This window comes from Magallana gigas, chromosome 3 (assembly GCF_963853765.1).
Source record: "Magallana gigas chromosome 3, xbMagGiga1.1, whole genome shotgun sequence".
Lineage (NCBI taxonomy): Eukaryota > Metazoa > Mollusca > Bivalvia > Ostreida > Ostreidae > Magallana > Magallana gigas.
In genome coordinates this window covers 52,418,079-52,439,364 of record NC_088855.1, presented here as the reverse complement: position 1 = coordinate 52,439,364, position 21,286 = coordinate 52,418,079, and the positions used below count along the sequence as shown (strand labels likewise).

Here is a 21,286-nt window from a genome sequence, read left to right as displayed (position 1 = left end):
CGAGATTTTTAAAAAAATTAAAGTTTAACTTTCGGTTAGCATCTCGGAATTGATAAAGTTGCATCTGTGGGTTTCTCGTCGTTATGTAAATAGACATGGCGGACAGGTAATCTCGATAAGCTCTTGTTAGGACAGTTAATTGCAAAACATAGTTTTATATGTAATTTTATGTCGACGTTTTCAGATAAGTGACAAGTAAAACTGATCCTTATGAAATATTTTGGAAGACAAATTATATACTTCTATTTATCAATACAAGTTTAAGATAAAATGATGCATTTTGTAAATATTTAAGAATTATGTGTAACGTTATGTAACTTAATGATAGAATTCATTTGGCACCTAAAAATGCGGAAAACATACATCTGAACGCAGAACACCAATGCATTTTAGGCTTCCCCTAAAGGCAGAAAGCAAATAAATAGGACAATTAAGTTTCTGCGAATAAATAGGCCATTTTAAGTTCTTTGCATTTTACAGAGCAAGTCCTAAGGCATCGTTTTATAGTATTCCTAGGGTACATTCGCTAGATTTTTAAGGAGCTTTATTACTTGCCACTGAATTCATGAAATTCTACATGCGTAAAATCCAGGCATTTTTGGAGATGCCTCCCTCACTTTTAGAGTCTCACTAAATTATTTTTTTTAATTTCAAAAGATAACACTTTACATGCATGTATATTCTGCAATTTAGAATTTAAAAAAGATAATTTTATAGTCTGTCCCAAGATATTTATGCAGCACATTTGGGCGATTTTTAATAAAAATAGTTGAAAGGGATATTTTCAAAGATAATTTCATTGACACATTAATCATCTTTGACTCAGAAAAATTCACAGGAACGAAAACAGATTCCTTACGGAGATTTATAATGGGGAATGTTTACATCTTTTCTCCATTCGGAATGCACTCGGAATACATCGCGCAATTTTTCAATGTTATCATCCGGGCTTGCTGCAATACAAAATCTCCGTAGACATCACATTTTTTAGCATTGTATTGAAACCTGATAAGCTAACAGGGGCGTTTCGACTGAGAAATCTTGGCTATTTTTCATACTTTTGAATGAACATCGTTTGAACCTTGAGGTATTTATAAATATCAAGCAATTAAGCCAAATGTGAATCCAGGATATCTTGGGACAGAGTATAATGTATACTGCATAGAAATAGCAGAAAATTCCCTGCCTGTCATCCTTTTTTTTTTCTGAAAAACCCCCTTTACTTTATAAGTAATTGTGTTTAGCTAACTTTTTATTCATGTATTTTTGCACATCCCAAAAAGAAACATAAGCACCTTCGTGACCTTGCACATAGCTTTCAAAACTCATACCTGTTAACCTTTCAAAGCTGCTATGTGGGAGAATCTCCCCCTTACCAACTTGGCTAAGGGGGAGATTTTGCGTAAACGACGTTTTTTCACGTGAAATGCATATATATATTAAAAATACTGTTAGATACCTTATTTTACCATTGTAATTAATGCATTTCCAATCATTTTAAATTTTAATATTTCTATGACTACCAGTGTGCAATTACAACTTGTGTTGCTGTACATGTTCAGAAAACTATTATTTTGTTTGCATGGTACAATGCAAGAAGTCAATAGTGCCACTTTTTATATTAAGTCTTCTTATTGTTCAGTATTGAACCATCACTGCATGCTGATATCTAGGGTAAACACAGAAAATTTATTTTGCGTATTTTGAATTTGCAGTGAAACCCAGTTAAGAAAATATCAGTAAATGATATTCATTAAAATTATTTTTTGCCTTATATATAGGATAGATTTTTAATTCACAAAACAACATGTATTTCTCCAGTATCATTTAAAAATGATCTCTGTTGTAATGTCTATAGCATCCCTGTAATTCATAGTACCGGTACTATATATAAACTTTAAAAACTCTTGTGAAATGCTTTTACACTTTTTCCTCGAGCTTCACTTTATTGGTAGCTTGTATGAACACTCAGTGTTCTAAACTCACTTTGATTTTTACCGACCGTGCTGGCCAGACAGAATTAGTCACGCCTCACTGCACGTGGCTTGGGTGCTCTACCTGTGCACCTGTTAAGTGACACCACTGGCTGTGTATTGTCTTCTTTGGTGTTACAGAGTAAAATCAAGATGTTTTGGGCTTTCACTTATTTTTTTTTATAAGGCCTATGCATAACGTAACTGATTTAAGTCAAAAGCGGAAGTAATCGTAAAAAGTAAACTGGACTATAACATGTCATACTATGATCACGGTAGACAGTACTTGGATGGATTTTGATATATTCAAGCTACACAGCAGCTTTTTGAGCTCAAAATCAGAGAAAACCCTGCAGTGGTTGTTGAAATTTGCATGTAAAGATTCAGAATTTGGGGGGGGGGGGTATGGGGAAGACAAATACGATTGCAGGAGAAATTTGTCTCCTGCACGGGAGATAGGTTGGATGCGGGAGATCTTAGATTTTTAGGCCGTTTTGCGGGAGTCTCCCGCGCAATGCGGGAGGGTTAACAGGTATGAAAATGTTGTTAATTTAAAGTTAAATTATTATATGTATATATCATATGCATAAAAACATGACAAGGGGTACTTTGTTTAGAAATCCACTTTCTTCACATTTGATGGATTTGAATTAATGAATTTGTTTTAAACTACATTATGTATGTACCAATCTGTCTCTCATGCACCCATGAATTGAACATGAGTCAGGAACCTGCAGACTATACATTGCCTTCAGCCTCTGTTAACATTTGTTTAATATTCCACCAGAGATTCACTACAGACAGAGAGTACACATAGCCATGACACCGACCAAACACGGGACACTTATCATTCCCATGGTGCCTCTGCAGTTCCCCTTACCATTGTGTCAGCTTACAAACACTTGCGAGAATCTGGAGAGGGTGTGAATAGTCACACAGAGGTATAATCATGACCAAAAAAAATCTTTATTTTATATGTACTCATCAATTTTCCTTTTTTGATACTGTTAATTTTACAGTGTGATCCAGTTTTCCCAGATTAAATAAATTAAATAAAAGTGTACATTTTAGCGCGTTTTAAAAGAGTTCGCATCAAAATAGCTTTGTTAAGTAAACATCATGTAGCTGTTTTTAGAAATATAGTTTTGTAATTAAAACTTTTAAATGGACAAGGTAATTTAATAAATTTATCATTATAACAGTAACTTGATCCAAAGAGTTGGATCACATCTCATTGCCGGATCAAGTTACTGTTATAATATATATATTTATCACTTTTAAATTTTAAAGCCTTGGTGTCAGATAGTGCAAGAATTAAAAGTATTCAAAATATTTTATTGTTAAATGTTATCTCAAAATTTGATGATAATATTTCATTTTCCATGCACTTTTAAGATATGCACTTTTTTTATTGATTAATCATGCCATATATAATATGTAAAACTGGGTTGGGTTTTTTTCATTTGACAGCTTCCCTCTCACCGATTCCAATATTCAGTGTGGCATGATCTCAGAAATGCATGTCTAACAGGAACACAGCTAAAGGCACCAAGAGTTAGAGAAGGTCAGGTTTAATAATTTATACTGTGGATATAATAAGAGCCTTACATTTATGCTTTTGCCTTAATATTTTTTTTTCTTTTGTGAATATTTGTGAAATACGATTTTATAAATGATTCCAAGACAAGAATTTTCTTTTCAAATTTGATTGCATTTTTATAATTTTTTAAAAAGAACTAGCAATTTGTACATTGCGATAAAGAACTATATATGATATTAGTCAAATTTGGCCCCCATAATTCGCAATTTTTAAAAGTGTTTCAGGTACATTAAATTCTTGTGTTATTTTTGAGAGGAGTTGATATAAATTATATGTTTGGCCGATTTATTTGATTTATTTGCACTCACTGGCAGTATATGACGTCAGAAGTGACGCTATTTTTATAACTCAATCAAAATCAGTCAAAATTTGACATTTTTCTAATCTTTTTTCGAATGGGAAATATTATAGAGCGACGCTTTGAACAAGAACGAACTTTTTGTCACTTATAAGTCCTGGATAGATACATCTTTGGTAAAAATATTTTGGTTGTTCAAGCAATCGCTCAATGTTTTCTGAAAGAAAAACTGCTTCAAAACAAGCCGTTTTATGCTAAATATGCGAAAATGGCGGGAAAAGATAAACTTCATGATGTCATATTTTTAAACTGTGGGCAGTTAAATCAAAATGAAAGTTATGAAAAAATTTCAAATGTATACCTGTACCAAGAATACAAAGAATAACAGAAAAATGGTGATGTTCATTTAAAGGGGCCATTTTAGGCCCAAACCATATATAGTCCTTTAGCAAAAATTGCCTTACTATGTTGCAGTGACTTAAGTCTTCTTTAAAAATCAGGTCCTCCAGAAAAAGACAAAGCATTTTATAAAATGAAAGATGAGGAAAATAAGATAATTCACCATTCCATGAAAGGGTCAGCAAAGACCAACTACCAACAAAAAATAGAGAACTGGGAGAATGCCAAGGTACTGTGTACAGCAGACTTCTGTCATCTGGTAAAAACCAGTCCTGTTGTATAATTTAAACAGCAACTGCATAGAAAACATTTATTTTCATCTTGACTAATAACTGTATTAATTTAATACAATAACACCTTGTAATGTAAAAAAGACTTGAATCCCATTATTCTTTGAACTAATGATAAGAGTTTGTAATAAAAATAATTTGCATCATGCAATAAATAAAAAGTAAACCCTCTTACCCTAATACATGTACTTTGATTTGTAGTTAATCACGAAGGAAACTGAATTTTATTTTATTTTTTAATGAAGAGAGTTTCTTTATCTTAGAGATTTATCATAATGAGAGTGAGAATAAAATTGAATTCATTTTTTTCTAGTCGGCAAGCTTTTGTTACCAGGAGTTGAGTAATAAATACCAAAGATCAACTTTCTACAACATCCTGGGCAGACTGCGCGTAGTGGAACACCTCCATCTGACACACAATGAGTTACAAGACCTCAGCTCATACTCATTTCCAAGGTCAGACCTCTCTCTCTCTCTCTCTCTCATCTTAATTAGAATACAATACTGGACCAATGTGCAAATGGAAAACTGACTTCCCAAAATAGTGTTGAAAAAATTATTGTGTTACTGTAACCATATATTACATTTGGAGGTTTATTAACTACCAATTGAATATATTTTAACAATATAATTCATTTTAGGTGGAAAGCAACTAACTTCATCTAATTATTAAGTTCAATACTAAATAACTATAAATGATCGAATAAAGCCCTTTGGAAACCATTTTCCACCTAATACAGAACATACTAGATTTCTTGTGTTTCTAGAGCAAGTCTCTTACTGGTACAAAATTAAGAGGCTTTTCCATACATACAATATCAAGTAAAAAGTTTGCAAATCACATGTATATACATATATATATATATATAAATCTGATCAAAATCTGCTTGATCCTCCTCTTTCAGATGTGAAGTACTCAACCTGAACAACAATTTCTTGTACTCCTTCAAGGTAATGCAATAATTGCTGGTCTATAAAATGTTGCTGTAAAAATTATTGCAAACAATCTTTTTTTTTTTTTGGTTTAATACATGTACTGTAAATACATAATATATGCTGTCTAGTTTATAGTATATGCACATGTACATGTACCTAAATTAAATCTGAACCCAATTCCTAAAAGGCATTGTCCACCATATTTATCTTGCATTGCCGCTATCTCTACAACCCTTTTGCAATCCAGAGACTTTTTAATAGTTCAGTGCAAGTCCCACATGTGTAAACGTTCATCTTACATTGCCATGTTACTTGGTTACGATGAAATCATCAAATTTTTTGAGTTTCTTTCAAGCCAGCAGAAAAGTAACATCAAATATATATTGCAAGTCAAAGTATTAAGCAGATATTGCACATGAAGAAAAGAATAAATGCAAAAAATCTAAGACAAATCCTACACGTCAGCCACAAGAATTAGGTGTGCAATCAGCTGTAAGGAAACCATGGCTGATGGTGACTATTCCTGAGTCGTGGTGAGCTTTAAGCTCATCTCATTCTATGACATTGTATAAGCCTCCCCTCCATATATATACAGTGTACCTGGTATTTACATTAGCTTACCTTGCATTGATTCTTTGACGTTGTAGAACCTCCCCTCCATTCCAAAGATCCGTTATCTGGCACTAGAGGACAATGATATTGACTCATTCAATGGTCTATCTAAGCTTCGGTCCTCAACCATTGAAGAACTCAGCCTGAATGGGAACCCAGTAACCTTCCAGATTAACTACAGACCAAAGTATGTATAGAGAGACATGCAAGATGAAGTGGCACTCATAAAGCACTACATGTATAGCTAGCTGTTCGACAACAGTTTTTTCAACCAATAATTCAATTTATTATTCATAATGCTGTCATTTTTCAGTGAACAATTTACTGTATAGTAATCCCGTTTTTTTCAACGTGTCACAAAATTTGTGAAAATTAAAAAAAAATGTGTAGCGTATTTAATTTGTGCAAGTCATTTTTTGCAATTTAAGAACGTTCTTGTAAAAAATAAAAAAGAATATAATTTCTGCATATCCAGTTATTTGCTATGTAAAAGTGATAAAAAAAAACTTGTTATTTTATTCTGCTCATTAATTTTGATGAAAGAAATGAGTACTGTACCAGTTATCGGCTAAGACCAGTTATCGGCTAAACTGAGGGTTCGGGTCTATAGCACGCGAATATCCGAGATTTTTTAATTTAGTCGTCTGTTTTTAATAAAGAAAAATAAGTTTGCTTTAAAACTTTCTTCAATATGTTTTAAACATGAGCTTTAACGATCATTGATTACGGCTGATTTACATCTTTGCACTTTCAGCTGTGGGGGAAGTGACGTAATAAGTTAAAAATAGAAAATGACCTCTTTGTGATACGTAATCATATCCCTTCTTTGATTTGACATATAATATCAATACATATAACATTTATAAACAAAAGGAACTCACTAAATTCCGAGAGATTCATGGCGCAGTTGAACACCTGATTGTATAATTATGCATTGATTAGCGTACGATTGTGTGTATTACCGTATGATGATAAAGAAATAATTTTATGAGTTTAATTTATGTATAATAACCCCTACGACCTATAGGCTGACCCCGCAAGGGACATGATTCAATAAACACTTTGCAGACTATGTTATTATCACGAAGCCGATAACTGGTACAGTAAATCATAAAACCTAGGCAAATTCTGGGCTTGCTAAAAAGCACAGAAACAATATGTTTTGGGTTCTAAATGATGATATAATCTAACCGATGGATAAATAAGGAGTTCACAATTTAAAGTATGAAAAGTTTTATTCCAATATATCAAGAAATAAGGAAACACGAAAAGAAAACGTAAAATTATAGCCGATAACTGGTACAGTGCCAGTACATATTTAGAAAAAGAGAATGAATGAAGCTGTACATTAAAGTTAGTATATTGTAATAGCCTATGGGAAGAATTGTTTTAGGGGGGGGGGGGGGGGGGGGTTAACAGTTAACACTCTAGAATGAAACTTAAATGCATATAGATGAGATTTACTGTAAAGGCCTGTTGGTCTCTTTTTCATTGATGGTCTAATTTTTATTTAAGTAGTTTGAATTACATGCACCTTGAATGTGTTTTCTGATATTTGTACAGGGTGTTCCAGATTTTGACTCAGTTGAAGGTACTGGATGGGATTCCCAAGCTCCAGTCTGACCTGGAGTTCCAGTCTGAGGAGGGACTGAATCCGGAATCGTCGCAGTGTGTTGTCATGTAGGCGCAGGTCTTTGTAAATAAACATCACATCAAAGACCGACAGCTTTAGCCTCAAATTAACAGGAAAAATCAGGCCAGAATCCATTTTACTGTGAGGAGTATACATACATGTACTGTAATACGCATACACATATACAATTGTATATCCATTTATTGTTCACCTCTGTGATAGTATACAAACTCAATGGACTGTGATATATATACATGATCTTACAAATGAAGATAATTAAGTCATTACTGCAAAAGCAACTTCTTGATTTTGGTTGTATAGGTATTATGATTATTTTATAAACAAATTAATTCCCTACCAATCAGATAAATCATTAATCTACTGAATTTCATTCCTTATTGTCAGATTTTTGTGATTTTCAAGAAACAGTAAACTTCTATCCATTCATCAACTCTTTTATATGTATTTTTATACTATTCCCATATTTAACGTGGTATTTGATCCTGTACATTTAATGATATGAACAAATATATACCCATACAAGTGTATTTCTTTATTTCCAAAACTGATAGTGACTCACAAAGCAGCTATCACCTTAATCGACTTAACTTCATCAAAAAGTATTCATTGTTTGTTATACCCATAATCTTAATTATCAAGATGTACAATGTCATGTACCAATAGTTTATACACATTTTTAATTTGTACATCTATTTTATGTTATAATATTCTTTTTTGTTTCTTGTGACTTGCTGGTCATGTCAGCTTGAGGAACTTCTATTACTTTAATAGTTAAATACTTGAAAATAAACCTTTATAAACACATTACTTTGGTTCAATTCCTTAATTACTAAACTTAGCAGAATGAAATGTAATGTAATCTAAAAGAAAACAGGGAATACATTGACTGTAGTACGTGTATAACAAATACAGGAACATGTACTTCTAAAAAGTTGTGATACTGCCTTCATCTGTTTCAGATGATAAACCATGAACTCTCAAAGGGGTCACTGACTGTATTTTGACTTAAAAGTAATTTTCATCTTGTGCATCCCATACTTTCAGTAGAAAGAAAACAATATTATTTCAACATGCCCAGTGTTGGGTAGCCTCTCCCCCTTTTACATTTGGGTTAACCCCATAAAGAAACAAAATAAATGTCCTTTTTTTTTTGCAAGTATGGATTGATCCAACCCTGGCATTTAATTGAACAAAACATTATTGTGATAATTAATAAAAGTATTCTAACAATTTTTGTTTATTATGCATTTTTAAATAATTTACTTAATAATAACCCTGACCAAATTAAAACCAAAGTTTTAATCAGTAATAAATATAATCATATTTTGCTGCTGTATTTCACTGGTGGATAATATTATTATTCAGAAAAAATCAAAACAAAACAGTCACATTTGTGACATTCATTTATTATTCACACAATTAAAAGATAGACTTCAAGTCCTATTTGACCACAACAAACTTGTGTTCTATGTTATACACTCCCACAGACTGACTTGCTGGTTCATCGTAATCCACCCAGTCTGAATCCTGTAAAAATACGGAAACTGTAACAGATCGAGAACAGAATCAGTGTATGTACTATAAACCAACTGTTATTCCAAAAAATTTTTTTTTGAAATTCATATGCACATGTTGATGTAATCAAGATAAAACTGTGACAATCATGCAGAGACACATACAGTGAATGTCTTCAAATATACTTGTATATGTAAACCACACAAAACAGTTACAAACCACAGACAAAACCCAGTGTATGAACATGTAATGCAATCAACATAAATGTGAAAAACCTGCATGGAGAAAAAGTTGACAAATTGTACACATGTCATGTACATGTACCAAACATGATATACAAATATCATGGTAAAGAAGTCTTAAACAATGAATGAAATGTAAACAATTACTAGATATCTGACATTGAGATAGTGACCATCTCAAACGGTCCAGCATAAATACCGGTAATGGACAACAGGAAAAGCATTTCAGAGGATTTTGCTTTGACCTTTACCTATGACTTAGAATTTTCCAGTTGGCATAGAACTTTAATTCAAGCTCATTAACCCTTACCTGAAGGCATTCTTTTGGATCAATCTGAGCAAGATGAAGCAAGTGGGAAATAAATTATGGTCTAAAATGGACTTTAAAGAGATCTGCTCTAACCTGCTCATTTGACCTTGAAGGTTCAAAGTCACTGCACACCCTTTACACAATTACTTAGTATATGTGAATTATGAGCCAGATAGAGCTAAGGGGACAGTATATATGATGTGAAAAACAGTTTTTTGCATGGTCTGATATGACCTTGACCCTTAACCTAGAAACTTTATTTAAGCTCACTGCATACTCTTTGACCAAAGGCACTCTGTGGGTGAAGTATGAGCCAGATTGGGAGATTGGACCAAAAGGAGCAATGATATGCTCTGGACAAGTGCTCTCAGATGGACTGATAGGATGGACAAACTACCGGTAATCGCTATAGGTAGCCTGCAGAGTGGGTCCCTAGTCATTAATTGCCTCATGTAAATGTTACTCATGGTGAAACTGATGTCAGATTTATCTATCAATGTTGCTATCTTGATGTAAACACTACATTAAACTTAACACTAGTACAGGGTGTAAGTGTAATTCATAGAAAACCTACCCCTTCATTGAAGGCAATTTCATTAAATGGTGTCCCAGATTCCACTCCTTCAGCAACAAACCCTGCCTAAAATAGAATTTGTATAAACATCTTAATTACTTTTATCAGTACAGCATACTAAAAATAAAAAAATCTTGCTTGTTCACTGATACTTCAAATGACATAACAAAAAAAAGGAAATCTGATGTGTATCACAATATATAGAAATGTATACTTGTAACTTCAATATTGCCTATATAGAACTGTATAGTTGTAATTTCAATATTGCCTGCTATACACTTAGACTTACTCTTGGGGAGAAGTCAACTGGTTCTATTCCTCTACAGTCAAATGCAACTATTGTAGCAAACTTTCCTACATCCTTGTCACAGTATGGCTTGATTGAATCTCTTAATATATCTGTAAGTATATGGATTATAAAATATGTACATACATATACATATATGTTATTGTTAAATTCATGATATACTCAGTTACAATATGTCATATTCATACAAGTATAAAAATAATAAAATACTGCCTTCACAATGGTTGCACTTAATACATCAACAAAATTTTTAGCAAGATTTACTTTAATTTTAATGATATAAGTGAAATTAAAGTTAAATCCTTCTCCGTGCCATTAGGGCAGATAAGGCCAGTTCGTATCCCAGTTTCTGTCATGCTAAGAGGATGGGAGTCTTTAACTCCCCCTGAATGGGACACCCGTCCATTGCACGCCAACTCCCAGCGTAGCCAGTACCCAATTTCAGCTGGGTAAACTGAGACAATGCAAAGTGCTTTGTCCAAGTACACAACATCATGTGACCATGATGAACCAGTGACCTTTGAGTAACTGGCCTATGACCACAATACATGTATATAAGTGAAGAATAATGTTATATTAAATATATAAAATTTAATATATTAATTTTTTTTACGGTAATTCATTTTTATATAGATATCATTGTAAAATAAAATTTATTTTTTTTTTTGTGGATGGAGGATGCCACAGAACCATTAAACTGAAAACATTTAAGTTGTCAGAGCCCGCTTATGTTATTGTTAACTCAACATGGCAAACTTTGATACAGGAAAAAGCCCAAGGGAAATATATCTCAAAAGCCACTATAATCATGATAAAGTAAAACATGAAGTTGTAGACACTTACCTATATGGTTTTCTCTGCTGCACAGCTTACACTTCATTACTAAACTTGCGTGTCCTCTTCCCCCTTTTACCGGAGTGTTCTCCTGCAAATGAAATTATCATATCCCTGACAGTTATACAACTATTGTATTTGTTTTAAAATATATTCTCTCATATCATTTTAAAACTGCTCATTTATCTATTTAAACTTGGATACCGGTAATATTTTTTTTATCAAGTTATACATTGTTAGAATTAACCAATTAATCGCGCTAGTGATAAGGTGAATTAGGTATTTGCTTTTTTTTAGTTTTATCCAATACAAAAATCTATCTGTTCATTTGTGAAGATGTTTAAGATGCTCTCTACATAAATAAAATCATGAGTCTAATTTTATACATTTAAGCATACTTACATCCAATGATAGATATACAAATTCTGGTGTCTCCTCATTGCAATTAGAGCACTTTAACTGAAAAAAAAAAATTTTAAAACTAGTGATCTGATATAATTCAATTTAAAGCAATATGAGCTGCATTTTTCATGTTGAATTGTTTTTTTACTAAAATGTTCTTTTCTACTGAAATGACAAAAATATCATGGTTTTCAAATTTCTGTTACCCATATTTTTGTTGAAAAGGCCGTTAAGAAGCCTTATTTGGAGCAAAATTGAATTATTGTCGTCCTGTACAAAAATTGATTTGCTATATATATTCTTTAGCAGAGAAATATTTCCTCTGACAAAAATTTATTTTTTCAAATCTTAATTAGTTATCTTAAAAGTTTAAGTTATATGCAGACTCATCATTCTAGCAGGTTTTTGCAGCATAATAAAATTCTAAAAAATACAGCTCATATTGCTTTAATCAAACGATAGATCTGTATTTTCCACCTAAATTACTTTTATAACGTTATTTTATATTTAAAGACATCAAAATGTGGAAGGTACTGTACATGTATATATAAAGGATACACATAAAATCATTCATACCTTCAAGTACCAACGGAAATCCTCTCCATGTGCTCGAAAGTTTGTCAGGTTCTCAAGATCGGCTTTTATTTGCAAAGCTATTTTCTACATACAGAAGACTGAGAGTTAGTTACAGTGCTAACAAAGTGAAAGTAGAGAAACGCGGGTTTAAATTAGGCTGTTCATTTTTGCTACGTCAACATGAAACCTATTGCATAGTTCACTATTAATATTTTTTAACATACGTATTTAAAACATATTCACAATCATGATTACTCAGTTTTGTCAATTTTTTAAACAATTTTAATTAATTACGCACCACCATTCTGCAAAGTGAAAGCTCCCCTACGCAAATTAAATCGTACGTAGAACTATTCCTACATACGTGGGTTTTTTCCCCCAGTGCTCATTTTTTTTTAACTTACGTTTTTAAATAGATCATATTTTCCTATCAATTGCGATATTTTCAAATCGAGAGTATTTACCTAGTATCTGAAAAACAGTTTATTATAGTTTTAACCTAAAAAGCTATTTGTTTATCCTTTGTTTCTACATAATTCCTGAAATTTCTAAGAATATATTTTGTTAACCATTTTTATTTCATCAGATGGATAACAAATAAATGTTATAGACCTAAAAGTGAGTTATACTGAGATTTTTTTATGCTGGCAACAAAGTCACTGTCAGACTCCATTTATTTTTCACTTGTATGACTTGACTAACAGAAAAGTAAAACCAGGAAAACATGAACAATGAAATGTTTATTCAATCCTAACTTGATCTGTTTCATCAACAAAATATCAGCCATTACAACATGATGCAAAAAAGAAGATAAACACAACTAAATCTATCATAATTTGGTTGCTCATTTGACTACAGACACAAACAAAAAATATTACCATCCTCATCATTTCTGCAATACAATTGTTAAAAATACCAATCTAGTACATAAGCTATTTCAGAACAATATCAAAGTAAATGATAGGGAAAATTATTTTGAATCACAATTAAAAATAATGTAAATTTAAAACTTTCCATTTAAAACTTTCCATAAAAGTGAAGAAAATCATGCACATAAAAATTGATTGTCCAGATACATGTATAATACTAGCTTGTACAAAATACTAAAATGATAAATAATTGACAAGAATATCTAAGTTGAATCATAAAAACACACGCTCAAAAAACTCTATTTACATGATAAGATATGCATTAAGTACAAAGGATCATGATTTAGCCATATTTAAAACTTTCTCCTGCAGTGTTCCAAGTTCTATATTTCTGTCCATTTTCACATATTTTCCTTTCTTGATTTCAACCACTGTTAGCCATTCAGGAACAAAATCTAACAAGAGCTTCATATGGGTCTCTACATCATCTGGAAAAAAAGAGAATAATAACAATTTTCATATTTTGTACATGTAAGCCTTATTATCTACAAAATAACAAATAACTAATAGTGATTGACAAAAATGGTAAAACAATGCATCACCAATTTCATTGGAAGGATATGAAAACTCAAAAAGATTGCATACTAATATTTGTGATTAACTTATATTTGTACATTTATCTTGATATCCCATACTCATTTACAATTCATCATATAAATCATCCTGCCAATTGTAGGATATAGCTATAGGCAGACTCTATGCAATGACACAAGACAAAGATTGTTTACTTCTAAATGGTAATTACCAGGTCCTTCATGGCCTATACAACAAAACAGGAGAAAAATTCAATAGATAATTAAAATTATTATTAGTATCTTTAAGAAAGAATCAGGACACAAAATTAAAACAAGACTGCTTTCCTTAACTTATAGCTTCTGGCATATTTAAGGTAATCAACAGCAGTTTAACAGCTACATAAATGATAATTCAGTAGGCATAAAATGAATTTTTAGTTTGTATTTTTAAAACTACTATGACTTACAGTCACTTAAGGATACAAAACTTACCAAATCTTATTGTTGTTTTGTAACTGTCAGCCAGTTTTTGAATTATGTTCTGCATTGGGAGAGCAGGCTTTTTCTCTGTTACAAAATGAGTCCTCAAAATGCGCATCATTTCTGGGAGCCGACGAATCATCAAAGTCCGTTTGTCTTCACTGGGATCACGCATCATACTCATCTCCTGTTTCTTTGCTTCTTTGGCTCGGATCTACAAGTACAAGCAGAGATTTTGCTTATTAAGAGATAAATCTTTAATTTTCAGAGATTTTGTTCCATAAAAAACTAGAACTGTCCTAATGGGACTAATACCCCCGCTAGGCTAATTTCAAATGGGACAAATAATTGAATTGAATAATAATTAAGGTTTGGAACACATACAAAAAAAAATTCTAGAATTGTAAAAAAAATAGTTAACAAAGAAAAATTAAAATCAAAATTGTCAGAATTTCACTGTAAATACATATCTATAACAGTAATACATTTACAAATGTATGTATTTGATGATATATTTTTTTAATTTAATTGATTTAAAGAAAAACCAACAAAATGACAATAACCCCTCCCTTTGCAGTGAATAGAAATACCGGTAGCCAAGCAATGCTCTTCTGTTGATAAAACTTTCAATATCTTTCTAATAAGAGTCTTGACAGATGCAATTAGTTGTTTCAAATTTTCCTCACTTTCTCCTATTGAACTCCATATCAGAAAATTGATCCCATAGGACTATGATTTTCTTTGATGAGCTTGTTAAATTTAATAAACTCCCAAAACATTACCATAATTACCATACTATGTAAAAATATGTAAAAAAGAAAATTTAATATTACAAACAATTCTAAAATTGCCCAAACACTACAATCATATCAGTAATTTTGAATTTCATTTAAATTAATGCCCAATAGGGTCACTTCATCAAATTACTTGACAAATAAATTTAAACAACCTCTAAAAATAGTTTAACTTCTTTATTAATAATTATATTATCTATTTCCTTATAATGATAGACCTTTTGGTTTACATGAAACAGTTTTAAAATAGCCCCAAAACCATCACCCATTTTACAGATTATCAATTTCCCCTAAACACATGCTCCATCTGAACCATGGCTCAGATAATGGCTCCCTTGGGACAAATGAATTCAGCCACACTTGTCTTTGATGTTCTCATTAGCTCCTAAGAATTTATCATTGACAAACAAAAACTTTGCATTGTCAGCTGATAGAATACTTATAAAAAATAATTTTTTTTTTTATTAATTAAGACGTAAAGACAAAAAACTCCATCTGGATGTATTTATATAAATATATTTTAGAGTGTTTTCTATTAATTAATTAATAAAATCTGTAAGGATTACCTCCCTTACTTTTCAACATTAGTGTACAATATATAGAAGAAGGAAAATGAAAACTGTCATAAAATCATTAAATCTTGTCTGATCTTAAAAAAAATTGCAGGTGCACATCTTCAGATGGTGTTCAACATATGTACAAATTTTCAAACTGTTCCATGCAGTAATAAAAAATTCTATAGGGGGGACAAAGTTGCGTCTACAGACAGACGGACAGACGGACAGACAGACAGACGGACAGGGTGAAACCAATATACCCCCCTAAACTTCGTTTGCGGGGGTATAATGAACCTATAATTTTCAGAGATTTTATCTAATTTTCAGAGATTTGGATTTCTAAAAATTTTTTTTAAAGATTTTATCTATTATAATAAGAAATGAACATATAATTTCTTCATCTTGTCTAATGTAGATGTAAAAAAAAATTTAAGCAGTTCTTACTTTTTCTAGCAACGACTGGGGAACCCCTTGTAACTGTGCTGCAGGTTTAGTTGATGCAGACTCCACTGGACTCAGACTTTCTTTAACCGTATTCTCCTTGGCTACCGAATTAAGGGCCTTCTTCACCTGCAATGCAGAAATGAATTAAACATTAGCACGAAGATATTGTTGGGAGAGTTTTAATTAATTATTAATTAAATTAATTATCCTTCATCTCTGACAACCGTTATTTAATTTCCTGTACTGACCCTGTCAGGGAGCTTGGCTCTGTTATCCTGCAGCACATCTTTTGCTGACTGATACTTCTTGACGTAAGGTGGCTCGGGCAGGCTGTCCACTGGAATATCTGGCACCTCATCCAGAGAAAACTTTGGATGCCACCTTGTGATTTTGTCATCAGGGACAGAAAGGGGTCTTGATAGAGAAGAAAGGAATTTCTGAAAAGAAAAATTTACTTCAAAACTAAGTTAAACCTTATTATCAAGTACTTCATACAGATTCATAGTTCATATATGAAACAGAATTAAGATCATGAAAATATAATACACAAATAAACTAACTTAAAATGTGTATACATAATTCATAGCAGCTTCAGTATGATTAAAATACCTTGTGATGGCTTTTGACCACAGAAATCAGCTTGTTGTGAAATGTAGTTTTCCTTTCCAGAATGTCTTTAGCTGTAAATGAAGGTCTACCAGACTTTGTCGAAAACTTCTTCTCAGACTCTGTTACAAAAAAGGTGGGGGTAATAATCTCCTTTTTTTTCCTTAACTTAAATCCACATACATTATTTTTTTTTAAAATTAAACATGATAAATTATATCATTATTTTCATAAATAGAAAATGTAACTCAATAACTATGGCCAAGCAATGTATAATTTATTTAACAGAATTTTGAAGACAAGAAGCATTATTTTTTCCTATAAAGCATATCCTAATTTTTATAAATTAAGTTTTAATTCCACAACCAAACTAAAATATACTTATTTCTACTTATAATCACATTAAAAAAAAGAAGACTTTGTCAAAATAAAAATTGCAACAAAATTCCTTAAACTGATGCAGGTACTCACAATATTTACTCTTAACTAATTAAGCTGGAAAAACATAGTTCAATTAACAATAAAAATGTGCCCTAAAGTGTATCAAATCCAAGACATTACCATTACTGAGATTGGGTTCCACTGTGAGCTGATAATCATGACACTTCCCTCCAAATGCTGGGAGTCCTTTCTCCTGTCTAAAGGTGTATGCCTCAGGATACACAGTCTTTATCTGCCCAACATTTTTTTGCTCAAAGTTTCTGCAAATTTATGTCATTTCTAACATCAAAAATTTCTGAGAGATTGCAGTAACATTTAACATAGCATTTGTCTTTCTTCCATAGAAACTTATCGTTCTTATCAAAGGAATTAAAGTTTATTAACTTGGTAAATTTGACTACAAAGTAATTGTTTCAATACCAATTCTCATGCTTACCTTTTTGTCATTTCCTGAACAGCTGATTTGAGTTTGGAGAAGGTGCAGATTTCCGACCGATTATGTAACATGCTGACTGCAGTATCCATGCTCTTAAACATGTCTTCCAATAGCCTGTACTTGTAAGGCAGTGACAGGGAAGGTGGGGCAGGGGTTGCCAGGTGGTGGAATCTCTCATATGCAGGAGCCTTTGGCTCGCTACAAAATTCAAAATGCAAGCAATGTTTTTAAATATAAAAATATTGATATATCATTCATTTTTATCGATCATTGTCCAATACATATATATATATATATATCAGTGGTGCTAACATTGCAAAGCCTTGCAATGAATAGTCCTTCAAAATTTAGCTCATAAATGTTTTATGACAGGAACAAATATTTTTTTCACCTCCCAAAAACTTTAAAAAGGAAAATATAGCCTAGTAACAAGATATTGAATAAATTTCTAACCAAAAAAATTACCTTTACCAATATTAGAACGGTATGGCAATACATCGATCATATTGATTATAAGGGCTCAAGATACATGTATCGTATAGTCACATGTGTATTGTGACTGTGATACATATTATGAGTTAAATTTCATCACTTTCAAGAATAATTTGATTGTAGACATAAGTAATTTCAATTAAAGTTATCAATAATTTTCAAGTTTTGTTTTTATCAATAGAATTTTATTTCTTTACCGCTTGTTGATTGATTTTGCAAGTAGTTGACAAATTTGCTTTTAGCCATCTTATATATAGAAGTAGGCAACACAGTCACCAGTTTCTCCAATAATTGACAACTTTATGGTGATACACAGATCACCATAAAATAGCATCAACCAGTCATTCAGGAATGCACTGTTTCATACTTTGGTTTTCATATTAACTACCTGACAGGTTCTGATTTATCGGACTGCTTCACTTGGACCTCTAGTGCCTCAAATTTATCAAGAGCTGGTACATCCAGCTTTGCCTGAGCGGCTTCTGGTTTAGGCCTTGTCTTTGACTCCTTGATTTTCTTAATTTGCTTCTTTGCCTCATTCAACTGCAACAGCTGTGCTTTAAGATCTTCCAGTTTACCACACTTTTGCAGTTTGTCTTTGACATTGGCTTTGGACATCTAATCAGAAATTCAGAATTTAAGCAAAATGATTTCATTCCATTGTACGCAAATTAACAATTAAAAAAAAATTTCAATTCAAATGCAGAGAGATCCATGAGATCAACAACACTTAATTCATTCTATCCTCTTACTTTTTCCAAAGATCTTCCCTCTTTACCGAGCTCCTTTAATTTATCCATTGCAGCATGGACTTTGTCAGAAGTAGGGACACTGGGACCTTTCTTCATTTGCTGTCTGACAACCTCTGGAGTTTCTGGCAGGGGGGAGATGGCCAGGGGGGTGGTAGGAAGCTCCAGTGCATCTCTAAACTTCTGCTTCTCGCTGTTAGCTGGTGGCTCTGTTACCTAAAAATCAGTTATGTTTTTTTTAAACATAAGTCTCTTGAGATCCATTCAACATGCTAGATCCATTCAACATGCTACATACAGGGATGTGATTGGGAGCCAATGGGAGGAGAAATTCAATTCAATTGCAGGTCTTTACTGATCTCAAGAATAACTATTTTATTTCCTATTTTCCCTGTACCTAAATTTGAATAATGTTGATTGCATTGCTTTGTCCTAAGATAAGCTTTTTTCCTGGGCACTTTCTTTAACATTAAAACTTTTTTTTTACTGAGATTCAAGGAAATAAAATTTACATTCAAATTATTGTGCTTACACAAATAAGCCCCTCTTAATTAAACATTGCACAGCCTAGAGATAATAAACATAAGCAATAAAGTTTTACTCTAAAAAGGTACAAGATTTTCTGTTAAAGTCAAATGGATTAAATCAATGACTTATGTAAACCAGTTTCTTGACACATTTAATATAAATAATAATGCCTTCAGGCAACAGTTTTAACAGGCTTTGTTTACAAGTAGTGCCAATAGATTCTAGGTATTGATGATAATCCATAATAGTTTAACAATCCTGAAAAAAAAAAAAAAAAACCCACAAACAATTACCTCGTTTTCTGAGTTTTCGCTTTCACTTGAAGCTATAACATTGGCACGTAACTGTAACTTCTTTCTCGATCTAGGCGCCTTGATTGTTTCTTCTTTCTCCTCTTTCAGTGGCGTCATCACATTTTGGTTCCTGGTTCGCTTTTTGGTATCCTTTGTCTTTCCCTCTGTTGGGTTCTCATTGTCCTGCTTAGTTTTCTTTGATGGCGTCAGGGGACCATCGTGCTCGTCCCATGCAGAAGTTACCTCCTCTCCATTTGAAATTTTATTTGGGGAAGTTGGTCGCGATCCCAAAGCATCAACAATAGATTGTTGCCCTTTAACTTGTTTTATTCTTCTGGATCTTTGTTTGGGAGTCTTCGTTGATGCCGATTTGCTGCTTTTATCAGACGAAGAAAGTGTAAACAAAACATTCTCTGGTTCGGCGCTTACAGGTGCAGATATTCCCTTCCTTCTGGCGGACGATCGCGTTGCTCTTGTGGTGACGGATTCATTTTGAATCGTCTCAGACACATCTGAAATAATTTGTAGTTTTCGGCGTTTTGATGGTTGTGCATCTCCGTTTCTTTTCTTGGTCGCGTAAAACTCTGTTACTCGTGCTTGCGCCATTGTTGTTGTCAATTTTCCCGCTTGCGCGGGGGATCACGTGATCATCTATAAAATGAAAACTTCCGTATCAGGGTGTCATTTTCCGGATTGATCCCAAAGTAACTGCAAACATGTTTCATTGTCGTTAAGTTTTGGGGGGTTTTTGCGCGCATGTATTTGTATATTTACAAATCCACTTGTTCTTGGTATATTGCCAGTCAAAGATCTAATAGAAAATGTAAATTATGCTGAAATATTTTAATGTCAATCAAATTTGCAATAAAATTGAAACAAAGGAGGGAAAGTAAAAGCCGCCACGATTAAGATGAGTGCATTATGATGGTTCTGAACAATCATGATACTTAAAATATAAAAATAATTCCTCTTAACTTTGTCTTTAACTTTAAAGGGGAAATCCGCTACTGCTGAGCGCTGCCGGAGGTGTGAACAAAGATATTTATAATAGTACTTGTAGTAAAAAGTATACAATCATCGAGATTGTGAAATACTAAACATACAAGAAATATTGATGTCCAGGTACTGGCGGGCCACTGATTAATATCATTTGAACCCGATTAACATAATTATTCCTTTTCTCATACAACTTTTCTCAAAAGTTCATATTTTGAATTTCAATGATGACATATTATTGGTCAATAAATTGATATCGTATTATAGAATATTCGAAATTATTAATTTCAATTGATTGGAGAGAACGGACAGATCTACTCCCCCCTCCCACCCAACAAAAAATCGAAGAAACAAAAGCAAAAAAAAACCATAGTAAAAATCCACAAAAATTACCTCTTAAATCTTATGTAATTCGTTGGCATTAATGGACACTTACATGTATAATTTGATTAAAACACAAAGCTTAAAGATCTTTGGAATTTTGCTCTTGTCTTGGGACAATGG

The 21,286-nt window shown here is 32.4% G+C and overlaps 3 protein-coding genes across 3 annotated transcripts; 1 reads left to right on the top strand and 2 right to left on the bottom strand.

Annotated features, from left to right (window-relative positions):
• The first annotated feature begins 56 nt into the window (after positions 1-56).
• On the top strand, positions 57-8,566 carry LOC105330421 (acidic leucine-rich nuclear phosphoprotein 32 family member A). Its single transcript, XM_011432091.4, has 8 exons — positions 57-106; positions 2,761-2,914; positions 3,444-3,537; positions 4,372-4,499; positions 4,874-5,016; positions 5,466-5,511; positions 6,144-6,295; positions 7,672-8,566. Exons 1-8 carry the CDS (start codon positions 96-98, stop codon positions 7,790-7,792), a joined length of 849 nt encoding a protein of 282 aa, XP_011430393.1. The 5' UTR covers positions 57-95; the 3' UTR covers positions 7,793-8,566.
• Positions 8,567-9,147: 581 nt separating this feature from the next.
• Positions 9,148-12,928, bottom strand: LOC105330420 (CXXC motif containing zinc binding protein). Its single transcript, XM_011432090.4, has 7 exons — positions 12,821-12,928; positions 12,523-12,606; positions 11,947-12,003; positions 11,554-11,635; positions 10,693-10,802; positions 10,404-10,469; positions 9,148-9,289 (listed from the first exon to the last, which is right to left on the bottom strand). The coding sequence occupies exons 1-7, from the start codon at positions 12,824-12,826 to the stop codon at positions 9,203-9,205; spliced, it is 492 nt and encodes a 163-aa protein (XP_011430392.4). The 5' UTR covers positions 12,827-12,928; the 3' UTR covers positions 9,148-9,202.
• Positions 12,929-13,249: 321 nt separating this feature from the next.
• LOC105330419 (DNA replication factor Cdt1) lies at positions 13,250-20,436 on the bottom strand. The gene is made up of 10 exons (XM_034480770.2): positions 19,787-20,436; positions 18,969-19,181; positions 18,605-18,834; positions 17,725-17,922; positions 17,409-17,548; positions 16,851-16,969; positions 16,490-16,678; positions 16,242-16,367; positions 14,459-14,660; positions 13,250-13,879 (listed from the first exon to the last, which is right to left on the bottom strand). The coding sequence occupies exons 1-10, from the start codon at positions 20,390-20,392 to the stop codon at positions 13,728-13,730; spliced, it is 2,175 nt and encodes a 724-aa protein (XP_034336661.2). The 5' UTR covers positions 20,393-20,436; the 3' UTR covers positions 13,250-13,727.
• Between the last annotated feature and the right edge of the window lie 850 nt (positions 20,437-21,286).